This window comes from Pelodiscus sinensis, chromosome 19 (genome assembly GCF_049634645.1).
Source record: "Pelodiscus sinensis isolate JC-2024 chromosome 19, ASM4963464v1, whole genome shotgun sequence".
NCBI classification, from domain to species: domain Eukaryota; kingdom Metazoa; phylum Chordata; order Testudines; family Trionychidae; genus Pelodiscus; species Pelodiscus sinensis.
Genome location: NC_134729.1, coordinates 14,442,248 through 14,455,743, shown reverse-complemented (window position 1 = coordinate 14,455,743; position 13,496 = coordinate 14,442,248). Strand labels below are relative to the sequence as shown.

The following is a 13,496-nucleotide window of genomic DNA, read 5'->3' as shown; positions in this document are numbered from 1 at the left end:
CACCACCTCCCTTGGCAATTTATTCCAATATTTGACCACCCTGACAGTTAGGAATTTTTTCCTAATGTCCAATCTAAACCTCCCCTGCTGCACTTTAAGCCCATTACTCCTTGTCCTGTCCTCAGAAACCAAGAGGAACAAATTTTCGCCTTCCTCCTTGTGACACCCTTTTAGATATTTGAAAACCGCTATCATGTCCCCCCTTAATCTTCTTTTTTCCAAACTAAACAAGCCCAGTTCATGAAGCCTGGCTTCATAGGTCATGTTCTCTAGACCTTTAATCATTCTTGTCGCTCTTCTCTGTACCCTTTCCAATTTCTCCACAACTTTCTTGAAATGTGGCGCCCAGAACTGGACACAGTACTCCAGCTGAGGCCTAACTAGTGCAGAGTACAGCGGCAGAATGACTTCACGAGTTTTGCTTACAACACACCTGTTGATACAACCTAGAATCATATTTGCTTTTTTTGCAACAGCATCACACTGTTGACTCATATTCAACTTATGGTCCACTATGACCCCTAGATCCCTTTCCGCCATGCTCCTTCCTAGACAGTCGCTTCCCATCTTGTATGTATGGAACTGATTGTTCCTTCCTAACTGGAGCACTTTGCATTTCTCTTTATTAAACCTCATCCTGTTTACCTCTGACCATTTCTCTAACTTGCTAAGGTCATTTTGAATTATGTCCCTATCCTCCAAAGAAGTCGCAACCCCACCCAGTTTGGTATCATCTGCAAACTTAATAAGCGTACTCTCTATCCCAATATCTACATCATTGATGAAGATATTGAACAGTACGGGTCCCAAAACAGACCCTTGAGGAACTCCACTTGTTATCCCTTTCCAGCAGGATTTAGAACCGTTAACAACAACTCTCTGACTACGGTTATCCAGCCAATTATGCACCCACCTTATCGTGGCCCTATCTAAGTTATATTTGCCTAGTTTATCAATAAGAATATCGTTCGAGACCGTATCAAATGCCTTACTAAAGTCTAGGTATATGACATCCACCACTTCTCCCTTATCCACAAGGCTCATTATCTTATCAAAGAAAGCTATCAGATTAGTTTGGCATGACTTGTTCTTCACAAACCCATGCTGGCTATTCCCTATCACTTTATTACCTTCCAAGTGTTTGCATATGATTTCCTTAATTACCTGCTCCATTATCTTCCCTGGGACAGACATTAAACTGACCGGTCTGTAGTTTCCTGGGTTGTTCTTATTCCCCTTTTTATAGATGGGCACAATATTTGCCCTTTTCCAGTCTTCTGGAATCTCCCCTGTCTGCCATGATTTTTCAAAGATCATAGCTAAAGGCTCAGATACCTCCTCTATCAGCTCCTTGAGTATCCTGGGATGCATTTCATCAGGACCTGGTGACTTGCTGACATCTAACTTTCCTAAGTGATTTTTAACTTGTTCTTTGTGTATCCTATCTTCTAAACTTACCCTCTCTTTGCTTGTATTCACTACGTTAGGCACACCTCCAGACTTCTCGGTGAAGACCGAAACAAAGAAGTCATTGAGCATCTCCGCCATTTCCAAGTTCCCTGTTACTGCTTCTCCCTCCTCACTAAACAGTGGGCCTACCCTGTCCTTGGTCTTCCTCTTGCTTTTAATGTATTTATAAAAGGTCTTCTTGTTTCCCTTTATGCCTGTAGCTAGTTTGATCTCATTTTGTGCCTTTGCCTTTCTAATCTTGCCCCTGCATTCCCGTGTTGCTTGCCTATATTCATCCTTTGTTAGTTGTCCTAGTTTCCATTTTTTATATGACTCCTTTTTTATTTTGAGATCATGCACACCTGGCTCTTCAAAGTTATAAACAGCTTTTATTTTTGGACAAGCATGGCTTTCTGGAGGCAAGCATCTGACGTTCAGCTGTCATGGTCATCAAGGGGAGAGTATACTAGACAGATTTATGTGCAACCGGGTTTTTAAAATATTCTAAAGATAGAATAGCACCTTTGCAAGTTCTCAAAAAACAGTGTTACTGTGAAGGAGGCCAGTATGGACTTCAGTGGAGTAATGAGTTGCTGTGCTCCTCAAGGCAGCATCCACCCCCCCCATACATTGCGTGGGTTAAGATGCACTGTCAGTAAATGAAGATGGAGTGTGTGTATCTGGGACACGCGTGCAAGTGAAACATCTATGTCACTATTTATCCCAGTGAAGTATATAAATAAAACTGTCATTCTACAAACATATAATCCAATATAATCCAAAAATATAATTTTAGAAGTTTATAACTCAAGAGTTCAAACTGTAGTTTGAGAGAAGGCCAGATTGGGACAAATCCATTTTAAGTGACAAATAAGAATAAGACACTTGTACCACTATTTAAAAAAAAAAAAAACCCACACTTTGTGAGCAGGATTTTTCGGCTTTCCAGCTGGCCACTCAATGGAGGGGCACATGGCTTATCCTGAGCTATTGTCAGTTACACTGGCACACTAACAAAGGGAATGTGAGAGAGAGGTTTGGGGGCCAAACGTGTTTTAAACTGATTCAGAGCTAAAAGGAAGCTTGTGTGCCTGGGTCACAAAGAAAGCCTAAACCTTATGCTACAGTATGTCCAGGCTTTTATCTGCTTGAAGCCATAACATCTGCTCTCCATAATTTAAATAAGGAACAGACAGGCCATCAGACATTCAAAAACCTATGAGACCAAAACAAATCCAGCGTTACCAAGGTATTGTATCTCTTTTTACAAATATGTTTAAGTCAAATAGAAGTTCAACTTCCAGGTTGAAACAGAGCAAACAAATCCCAAGATGGAAAAAAAATTTAAAGTGTGTTGCGGCACTTGGATTTGTTTCCTTTTAGCAGCCATAAGGTTAGCCCTGGCTCAATGGAAAGAAAACCATATACTATAAACAGACATAAGAGACTATAGCATACCAGTTCACATTTCTATCCCTATAACATTTTCCTCAACTAAAGAAAATTAAGGCCACAGGAATTTCAAATATGCCAGCCATATATTCTTTTCACACAAAAGTATGAGTGTATTGCATTTCATTTGGCATCAAAGGCACTGTGTGATGCTAAAGACATCACTGAGGATAAAACTAGATGTCCTTTAGTTTGGAAATATGGTACAAAAATTAGATGAGAAAATTACAAGCTATTTTTTCAGAAAAGATTCCATATCCAGGGCAGTTTTAGCATATTATATTAAGCAACCTATATAATAATCACATTTCCTCTGGTTAAACAGGTTCTACAAGTAACTATCCTTTAATACAGCATCCTAATGCAGTAAGCTCAAAAGTTTACACAACAAAGCACAACAACACATCCAGAAATTGGTGCCCAGTTGTTTATAGTTGAGCAACTGATACACTGGGTGACCAATCAAAATCCATTTGCTCCTAACAATCCCACTCACAAAGAAAATAAATCGCATAAGCCACCTGTCAACTCAATTTCCTGCTGCTTTTGTCTTTTCCCCATCTTTCTGCTGCCTCTCCTTTTTGTGGTCTAGTCAGTTTTCTAATGTTAATCTCAGTCCCTCCACAATTTTGGAAACATTTCCTTTCAAGGAATAGCATGACATGGCCAACATACTGTTAAAGACACTGGTTATCTGGTTGTCACCCCTTTGTGTCTACCCATGTCTACTCAGATTATAATTGTAATGTTTACATTTTGTTTTTCAAGTCAGAAGCAGTGAGCAGTATTGTTTCTCTCAAACCAGGGCACTCTTGGAAGCAAGCTACAAATAATATGCAACCTACGGAAGTATGAGACAAGAAATCACCACTAAGCCTTAGGCCTTGATTGAGCAAATTATTTTTACAGCTTCTCTCAACTGCACTTGACCCAGGAGCTGTTCATTTCTGACACCCAACTTTCCGAAAATTCCATCAACACACCTGTTTTTTCCTTGATCTCACACAGCACGCTGAAAAGAGCTGGCTTCATTCTGTGGCAATTCAAGGCATGTTTTCTGAAAAGGAGAGAAAGAAAAAATGAATGCCAAATGGAAGGGGGAAGACGCAGAGTGCAAGGTTTATAAAGAACTGATTCCGTGTATTTGTAAAAACGAGCACATCACAGCACAAGATTTACACACATTTGGAAATTCTGATCTCACAGTCACTCAAGATTGCAATCAGAACTCTACGCCAGAATAATTTATAGCCTCGAAATACTTAATTGCTTGTAGTTGACAGAAGAAAAACAGAAGTTAAACTCTGCCAAAAGTATAATTCATATGATGTAGTCAACAAAGGCTTGCTTTCTGAATTACTATTCTTCCACTTGCTCCAACAAAGCAGTCCATCTAAAATGAAAGACACTCTCATTTTTACATTATACAGATTCTGAACATTAAACACAAAACAGAACTCAATTACCATTGATCAAATCAAATATAATTTCTTTTAGTTTAATCAAACTCAAAACAAGTATCAGTTTCCTAACAAAAGGAGACCATCCTAGAACAGAAATGGAAGAAACAGCACCTAGAGGATTGTCAGGATGTCTCTGCAAGAGGAACAAAAGGTAGAGATACTTTTTAAGGAGAGGCTGGCCATAATGAGTCTGGCTGTCTGTTAAGGGACACCTCTTTGCATGCAGAAGGACCTAGTGCCTGAAACTACATCATACATAACTTGCTATAAATTCATAATGTGGAATATCATGCAGAATGTATTTGACTGCATCCTTAGGATGAAATCCTAGTATATATTAACTGATTCTTTAGAGCAGTTAGTTTTGCTGTGAATATATTAAAAAGCATTATTTGCATATAATGGACTACACCTTACCTTGATGCCCCAATATAGTTGTGTCAAAGAAAGGGGTTTACAATAGAAAAGTTGACAACTGTAGCTCGAGCCCCACTAGAATGTTTATCTAATTTTCCAAACAACTAAAAAACATTCTCCTTTTCTACAAGCATGATACTTCCAATGATTGAGACAGACACTGCCTAATTTTTTGTCCTTGTTTATCCAAACAAATTATGGGGGGGTGGAGATTAATACGTATGTTATGCTTGTGGAAAGAGAGAATACATTAAATTACACCACTAGCCATGAGTAAACAATGACCTCTTTATTTCATTGTGCCCGCTGGATAAGATACCACTCCAGAATTATTTCTTATTTGTAGTTCAGTAATGCCCAACAGGCACTGGTCACAGGAAGATGCAGTAGTTGCCTCAAATAGCTTTCAATTGACATGACAAACAGATGAAAGGTATGATAAAAAGATATAAAATACAAACTAATCCGGAAGAGGACAGGCAAAAATGTCTTGTTAGTGCCATTTTTTTGTTGGATGGGTATTATTTTAAATTGGAAAGGATTCCTTTTGCATATGCAATGGAAATTAATTTTATACAAATCTCTAGGAGTCATCTATGTAAATAATCTGTGTTTTACAGAAAGCTGCTAATCATTTAAGGGGACATGGCCAACTTAAAGGAACAGTTCCATCAAAAAAGTTTTAAAATCTATTTGAATGTACTAAAACTACATTACAACATTTCTATTCTGTCAATGCTTTTATTCCTGTTTGACAGAATCTGCATAAACGGTCACATTCACTGCATAGTCAGTTTTCCCAGTATCTGTAGGCCATTCACAAGACATTTTAGAAAGCAGAACATGCGAGCATAAATCCACCAAAATTGTTAAGAAACTGAGTGGCAAGTGCAATATCTAAAACGTATTTAATTTAAAACTATTAAAACAGCAGCCAAGATATGTTGCACAAGTTAAGTATTTTCACGTTTTACTACATTTGGGACTAACATTATAATCTTGTGTACACCAACATATGCAGGGGAGTTATGCTGGCAAGTTTCATACTTTCAAGTGATTACTATAAAAAGTGAAAACATATGAAAGAATTTTGTAATCCTTTACTTTTACTTATGTACACTCTTCATATGCCTGTATATCCTACGAAGCTTGAGAGAAACTACAAAAGGAGTTTTCAAACATCCTAATGAGATATACTCTGCATCAGCAAAAATAAAGCTCTCTATCAAAATATACATGAACGCTGAAATGAATTCCTTTGCCTTTTTTCTTACGTGGCAAGTAATTTGTGCTTTCCTCCCTACCAATGGAGAAGCTCTTTCATTACCATCTCAAGCTGGTCTCTCCTCTAGTCACAGAAGGCATTAAGTTTTATTTCAGTCTCTCAAGAAGCCTTAAAAATAAGCTTGGCCAACTGTTCATGCAGCTATGGTATATTCATTTTTGTTGTCCAGACATTTGTTGTAGGATCACAATACACAGATGAATACTTACTACTTGAAAATCTCATGTACCATAGTACTTCTCTGAAGAGACAGCAAGGACATCAGCTATGGTACAACTCACCCCCAAAAAATGATGCCAATTCTCAGCTATAGTCAAATATGTACCTGCCATTCCATCTTGGTTGCTAGACAAACTGTGAACCATCATCCTCACTCGGTTAAATAAACACACACACATTTCTCTGGGGAAGATTTTTAAAGGGACAAAATGGCAACCAGGCATCTGTCTTGCACTGGAAGTTAGGTTCCTGCCATTTGTGCATTTAACTAAATAATTTTAAAATAACAAAAAAGTCATCACCTGAGGTTGTGGTGAAAAGAATGTTTAAAGTATGTTCCAAACCAGAAGTAGCCCCCCTTTTTAGATGCTTTCTTTATTAAAGAGAGATCATCCTGTTATTCCTTATATAGCGACATGCCAGCTATTGGCAAGGGGTTAAAAACACGCAATTTTCTTACAAGACCTCATCAATAACATTTACGACAGTCAGCTGAAAGCCTTGCACAAATATTCAAATAGAATATAAGAATTAAGCAAAACAGCACAAGTTGAAGTCCACTGACTTACTTCAATACATGGAGTCAAGGACGGTATAATGCACACTATCAGCTAAGTAGATCAATAGCTACCCATAGGCAAGCAGCCTGAGAACAAAGGCAGCTGAAAAGAAAGCCAAGTGGGTTCTATTGTCCTTGTTGGATGACAAAACCACCAACTCCAGGCCTTAAAACCCAGCTCTCTTAAAAACAGACCTAAAAATACTGATTTACACATTAAGGAAGCTAGATGTGCTGTAGGTTCTCAGAAATAAGCTCTCCAGAAGTTGTTACATAGCTAATATGGCCAATATTTATTCTTGTATAGAAGGATACAATTAAGGAACCCATTTGATACCAATATTAATGTAATTTTTGGCAGATAAATTTTAAATAAAACCTTCAGCTCTTCAGTTTTTAACTTGCAATCTAAAACTTAGAATATAAACACTAAAGGTTCTGAAACTCAGAGGCCCCAATGAAGTTATGAGAGTCTGAAACCCAGTACAGTACAATATGCAGGTTTTTTGAATACTGAGTAAAATTAAACTCAAGCAAACACCACATCTGGAGCTAAATCATGGCTAAGCCATCTTGCAGGTAGGTAAAGCAGAACAACAAACAAACATCCTTGACCGCATATGTGCTACTGGAGTGGTTACACACTGGCTTTTGAGGAACGTGGTTTTGCTTTCTACACAATGACTTGTAGGCTTGCTTAACAAAATTTTCAGTTTGCAAGTAAACTGCACAAATGGACCCATTATTGTCTATAATGCAAGAACCTATTTTGTGCATGCACAATCTCACATTAAAGGGCATTTTTATAAAATTTAAGCCTTCAAAAACTTTGTGCTTAAAAATTAACATTTTTTCTGAAGTTTTTGTTTTCTAAAAACAGTGAAAATAGCTAAAGCACTTCAGCCCACACAAAAAGCACTAGGATCCCGTAATTTAATTATTTTTCACAGGCAAAACAAATTGTTCAGCTCTCCTGCAGGTAAGTTTTGAAAATCCAACAGAACTACAGTGTCTTATGTGACATACATTACACTGTGCATGTATTTACTATACAGTAGCAATAAAGAGCTTTAATTGTGTGTTACAGTGACTGCTGAGGACAGCAAGCATGTTAGGGTATGGCTCATACCACCACGGGTACTGGAAAACATGTACATTTGAAATAGTAATAGCATCCTCTTCAGTAATGTTTTTCATTTTAACATGCATTATTTTAGAGCAGCAATGAGCAACCTAGACTAGTGTGTGGGTCACATGAGTGGCACTCCCTGTCAGTGGGCCATAAGATTATCATAACCAAGATGGTCTCCCAGGATAGGATACTTTTGCTAATTGTGCTTGCATACCCTGAATTTGCAGTGTGCACAAATTAAACTGTAGCAGTGCTTTGATTGGATGCAGAGGCGCTCTCCGTCAGTCAATGTTGCATGCAATCAGCACGCACCTCATTTCATATGCCCTGGCTTTACATGTGTCACTTTAGTAATATCAGTAGGAAAATAGTTACACGGACAGAAACCCATTGAATCCAGCAATCCTGCATGTGGACAAAGGTAAACAAACAGTCTTGCAGGCCACACACAAAACCCCAATGTCCCACATGTGGCCCTTGGGCCGCAAGTTGCCCATCACTGTTTCAGAAAAAACTAGGAATCCTATGGCACCTGAAAGAGAAACCTATTTGTCTATAAGCTTTTGTGGTAAACACACACACACCACCACCACCACTTCATCAGATGCATGGAGACATGCATTCCATAAAATGGTTTTTACCCACAAAAGCTTATGCCCAAATAAATCTTTTAGTCTTTAAGGTGCCATAGGACTCATCGTTTTGGCAGATACACACTAATGCAGCTACCCCTCTGTGATGACGCAGTCGGGGTTCCCCCATTCCTGCACCCCCGTAGCAGTAAGAACAGACTCCGCCAGTCGTAGAATAGAAAGAGGTTTATTGTTCCTTCAGGATACAGCACAGCACATATGTGATGTGGCTACAGGGACCAGGGCCAGGATGCCTCCGCCCTAGGGTTAGGGGTCCATGGCTCCAGCTTAGCCTCTTCTCTTCATGCTTCCCTGACAGCCACTGCCTCCCTCCCAGGCCCTGCCCCCCAGCCAGGTGCTGGTCTCCGCCTTCCTCCCTTTGTCTCTCTCCCTGGGAGGCTGAGCCTAGGTGTCTGAGTTAATCCACATTTGGGAAAGTCAGTGAGAATCTCATATCACAGCGCAGGGGGACCCCAGGCTACAGAGCAGACAGCACCCCCACTGCACCACACTTCGAGACTGATTTAGAGTCAGGGGAACACAGACGAGCACTTCCGAAGAATCCCTCTCACTCAAAGTAGTCCAAACTATCATTTGAAAAATACATAAAACAATATCTTTACTCAGTAAATGCAGTATACAAAACCAAGTTTACCACAAACTCTCTCCTAGGAGACTCCAAGATCATTTTTTAACTCAAGAGTTATATGGTAGGAATGCGCAGCTACAATTTTGCTTATCTTCAGATCATTCCAGACACATTTATGGGCCTGGGATTTATTTTCAGTAATTCTGTGTACTTAGATAAATCATTTTCATTATAGTTTCCAAAAGTGTAGTTAAAATCTGCTCTACCATTTCTGAAACAATGCAGACCACGAGGTGCCATTGCTTATATTTGCAAGTTAAACCATTTCCAGCTCCAATTCAGCTGCTGACACCAACAGGTAGTTTTCCTAGTACAAAACTTAAATGTCAGGATAAATAAACTTTTCAGAGTACATAAGTAATTTATAGTGAAGCCATCCAAACACCTAACCAAAGTCACAAATCACTGTCTGAAACCTGATGCATGGGTGTTTATTTTGCTAATTTTATAAGCCAGATACATCTCTTAACGAATGTTATTCACTGAAATTAGTTACATCCCCTGGAAGATCACAAGAGAGTACAATATGCACAAAAGACAATGTACTCAGGGAGGCTTTTTTCTTTAAATGGGTAATAAAGACATAATGGAATCAGGTGCTGTGAAAACTGCTCACACATAGCTCTGTCAAAGCACCTTACACCTGAAATGTCATCTGCCATTTAGTTCCTGTGTGCAGTGCACATGCCCCTCTCCCTACAAAACACACAGTACTCTACCATAGTGATAGAAATGTAGCCGTGTTAGTCTGGGGTAGCTGAAGCAAAATGCAGGACAATGTAGCACTTTTAAAGACTAACAAGATGGTTTATTAGATGATGAGCTTTCCTGGGCCAGACCCACTTCCTCAGATCAAATAGTGGAAGAAAATAGTACTCTACCAGACACTTAAATCCTGACCTGCTTTTACAATCTTGCCATTATTCTACTCCTAAGCCAAATCACCCAGAAGTTATGCAAGAGGCAGAAAACATTTTCTCTTGTGACTGGAGCTATGATCTGAACTCCAATCTCCAGTAGTAAAATGAAAATGCACCCATCCTCAATTAAAACATAGCTTGTAAAAATAATTAAATCAACTAACCTCTAGGGAACCATATGCAAGTGTTAAACAGTACCACAGTCTGTTATGAATGGGACAAAGATACAGAATCTCTCCACAAACATACAAAGTAACTGTTCATCTCCCACACTGAAAGCCTCCACACTTATTTCTACTGGGGTGATGATAAAGTCTAGTTAAAATTTTCCCCTGAGCAGATCTAGCAAGTGAGGCATTCAAAAATTAAATCTACATCCCCAAAACCTTTAAGAGCAGCTGAAAAAAAAAAGGAATGGCTCAGAAAAATAAAAGTGAATATAGAACTTTGGACCTTTAGGTCACTAGTGCCATTACAACTAGCGAGTCAAAGATATTCCTGTTAGCTGACTTCAGTAAGTAACCTATGCGAAATAAATTGATCTCAATTGGATTCTTAGATAAGCGTCTAGATCATAGAAAACCTCCATCACCTAACTGCTCCTGCCCCAGAAAGAGAGGATAATAGAACCAGACTGCTCCATCCATGAGACGGGACCGCTCCAGGGAGGGCAGCGGCGACCCACGCAGGAAACAGCCCGAGAAGTTTGTCTGACAGCTGACCGGACTGCGGGGCCTTCAGCCTCCAGGGGGTGGGACTGAGGACACGCGACAGTCCCGTCAGCGAGCCCACAGCCCAGGCTCGCCCCACGGCCGGGCCCCGCGCCGCTCCAGGACAGGCCCCGAGCCCGCCCGCCCGCCCGCGCAATGGGGCAGGAGCGGCCGGGGCCGGGTCCTGCGGGCCGCCCGCTGACAGCCCGAGCCAGCCAGCACCCAGCGCGGCCCGCCGGCCTCGCGCCAGCGAGCCCCGAGAGCGCGGGACCCTCCGGGCCCCTCCCCGCCCCCCCCCGTATTCCCGCCCCCGGGCCCGTATTCCCGCCGCCCCGCCCCCGGGCCCCCGAACCCCCGCCCCGCCGCCACCGGGCCCCCGCCCCCGTATTCCCGCCGCCCCGCCCCCGGGCCCCCGGACCCCCGCCCCGGGCCCCCCCGCACCTGGCCTGCGCCTCGTCCAGGCTCTGGTCGGTGATGGCCATGATCTGCTGCAGGATGTCCCCGGTGTCCTGGGGCCCGGCGGGCGGCGGGCCCGGCTGCAGCCGGTGCGGCGGCGGGGCGGCGGCGGCCGGGTCCCCGGCGGAGGGAGGCGGCGGGATGCCCCCGGGCAGGGGGACCCCCGCGCCGTGCGCCGCCGCCAGCAGCCGGGACGGGTCCTCCATGGCGGGGCGGGGCGGGGCCGGAGCAGCCTCGAGCGGGCTCCCGGGAGGGCCCGAGCGCCTCACACAACAGGCCGCAGCCCAGCGCCGCGCGGCCCCGCCCCCCGCCGGCCACGCCCCCAGCGTGCGGCCGCCGCGACGTAGCCAACGCCGCCCCCTGCCGGCCCGACGCGACCTGCCGTGCTCCGCCGGCCCCGCCCCCTGCTGGCCCCGCCCCTTCACTTTGCCCGGGGCGGGGCCCCGACCTCGGAGCAGCCTGCCCCTCCCTCCGCCCCCCCCACCGCCTGCTCCCCCCCCGCCCCCATCTATCCCCCAGCCTGCCCCCCACTGTCCCCCCACAACCCGCCCCATCTATCCCCCAGCCTGCCCCCCACTACCCCCCACAACCCGCCCCCATCTATCCCCCAGCCTGCCCCCCACTGCCCCCCCACAACCCGCCCCCATCTATCCCCCAGCCTGCCCCCCCACAACCCGCCCCCATCTATCTCCCAGCCTGCCCCCCACTGCCCCCCCACAACCCGCCCCCATCTATCCCCCAGCCTGCCCCCACTGCCCCCCACAACCCGCCCCCATCTATCCCCCAGCCTGCTCCCCACTGCCCCCCCACAACCCGCCCCATCTATCCCCCAGCCTGCTCCCCACTGCCCCCCACAACCCGCCCCCATCTATCCCCCAGCCTGCCCCCACTGCCCCCCCACAACCCGCCCCCATCTATCCCCCAGCCTGCTCCCCACTGCCCCCCACAACCCGCCCCCATCTATCCCCCAGCCTGCTCCCCACTGCCCCCCACAACCCGCCCCCATCTATCCCCCAGCCTGCTCCCCACTGCCCCCCACAACCCGCCCCCATCTATCCCCCAGCCTGCCCCCACTGCCCCCCCACAACCCGCCCCCATCTATCCCCCAGCCTGCTCCCCACTGCCCCCCCACAACCCGCCCCATCTATCCCCCAGCCTGCTCCCCACTGCCCCCCCACAACCCGCCCCATCTATCCCCCAGCCTGCTCCCCACTGCCCCCCCACAACCCGCCCCATCTATCCCCCAGCCTGCTCCCCACCCGACCCCCACAACCCGCCCCCATCTATCCCCCAGCCTGCTCCCCACTGCCCCCCCACAACCCCCCATCTATCCCCCAGCCTGCTCCCCACTGCCCCCCCACAACCCGCCCCATCTATCCCCCAGCCTGCTCCCCACTGCCCCCCCACAACCCGCCCCCATCTATCCCCCAGCCTGCTCCCCACTGCCCCCCCACAACCCGCCCCATCTATCCCACAGCCTGCCCCCCACTCCCCCCCACAACCTGACCCCCATCTATCCCCCAGCCTGCCCCCCACTGCCCCCCACAACCCGACCCACATCTATCCCCCAGCCTGCCCCCCACTGCCCCCCACAACCCGCCCCATCTATCCCCCAGCCTGCCCCCCACTGCCCCCCACAACCCGCCCCATCTATCCCCCAGCCTCCTCCCCACTGCCCCCCACTACCCGCCCCCATCTATCCCCCAGCCTGCTCCCCACCCTCCCCCCACAATCCGACCCCCATCTATCCCCCAGCCTGCTTCCCAATCGCCCCCCCACAACCTGACCCCCATCTATCCCCCAGCCTGCTCCCCACCCGCCCCCCCACAACCCGACCCCCATCTATCCCCCAGCCTGCTCCCCACTCGCCCCCCCACAACCCGACCCCCATCTATCCCCCAGCCTGCTCCCCACTGCTCCCCACCCACCCCCCACAACCTGACCCCCATCTATCCCACAGCCTGCTCCCCACTGCCCCCCCACAACCCGACCCCCATCTGTCCCACAGCCTGCTCCCCAAAGCCCGACCCCCACCACCTGCTCCCCACCCACCCCCCCACAACCTGACCCCCATCTATCCCACAGCCTGCTCCCCACAACCCGACCCCCATCTATCCCACAGCCTGCTCCCCACAGCCCGACCCCCACCCACC

The 13,496-nt window shown here is 46.1% G+C and overlaps 1 protein-coding gene across 1 annotated transcript in view; it reads right to left on the bottom strand.

The window, feature by feature from the left end:
* Positions 1-11,662, bottom strand: part of PBX4 (PBX homeobox 4) — a 34,547-nt gene extending 22,885 nt beyond the window's left edge. The window contains exons 1-2 of the mRNA XM_075902472.1: positions 11,329-11,662; positions 3,885-3,958 (exon numbers count right to left, since the gene is read on the bottom strand). Coding sequence (XP_075758587.1) covers positions 3,885-3,958; positions 11,329-11,549 — 295 coding nt within the window. The 5' untranslated portion in view covers positions 11,550-11,662. The remainder of the gene's footprint in view (positions 1-3,884; positions 3,959-11,328) is intronic.
* Positions 11,663-13,496: the final 1,834 nt, after the last annotated feature.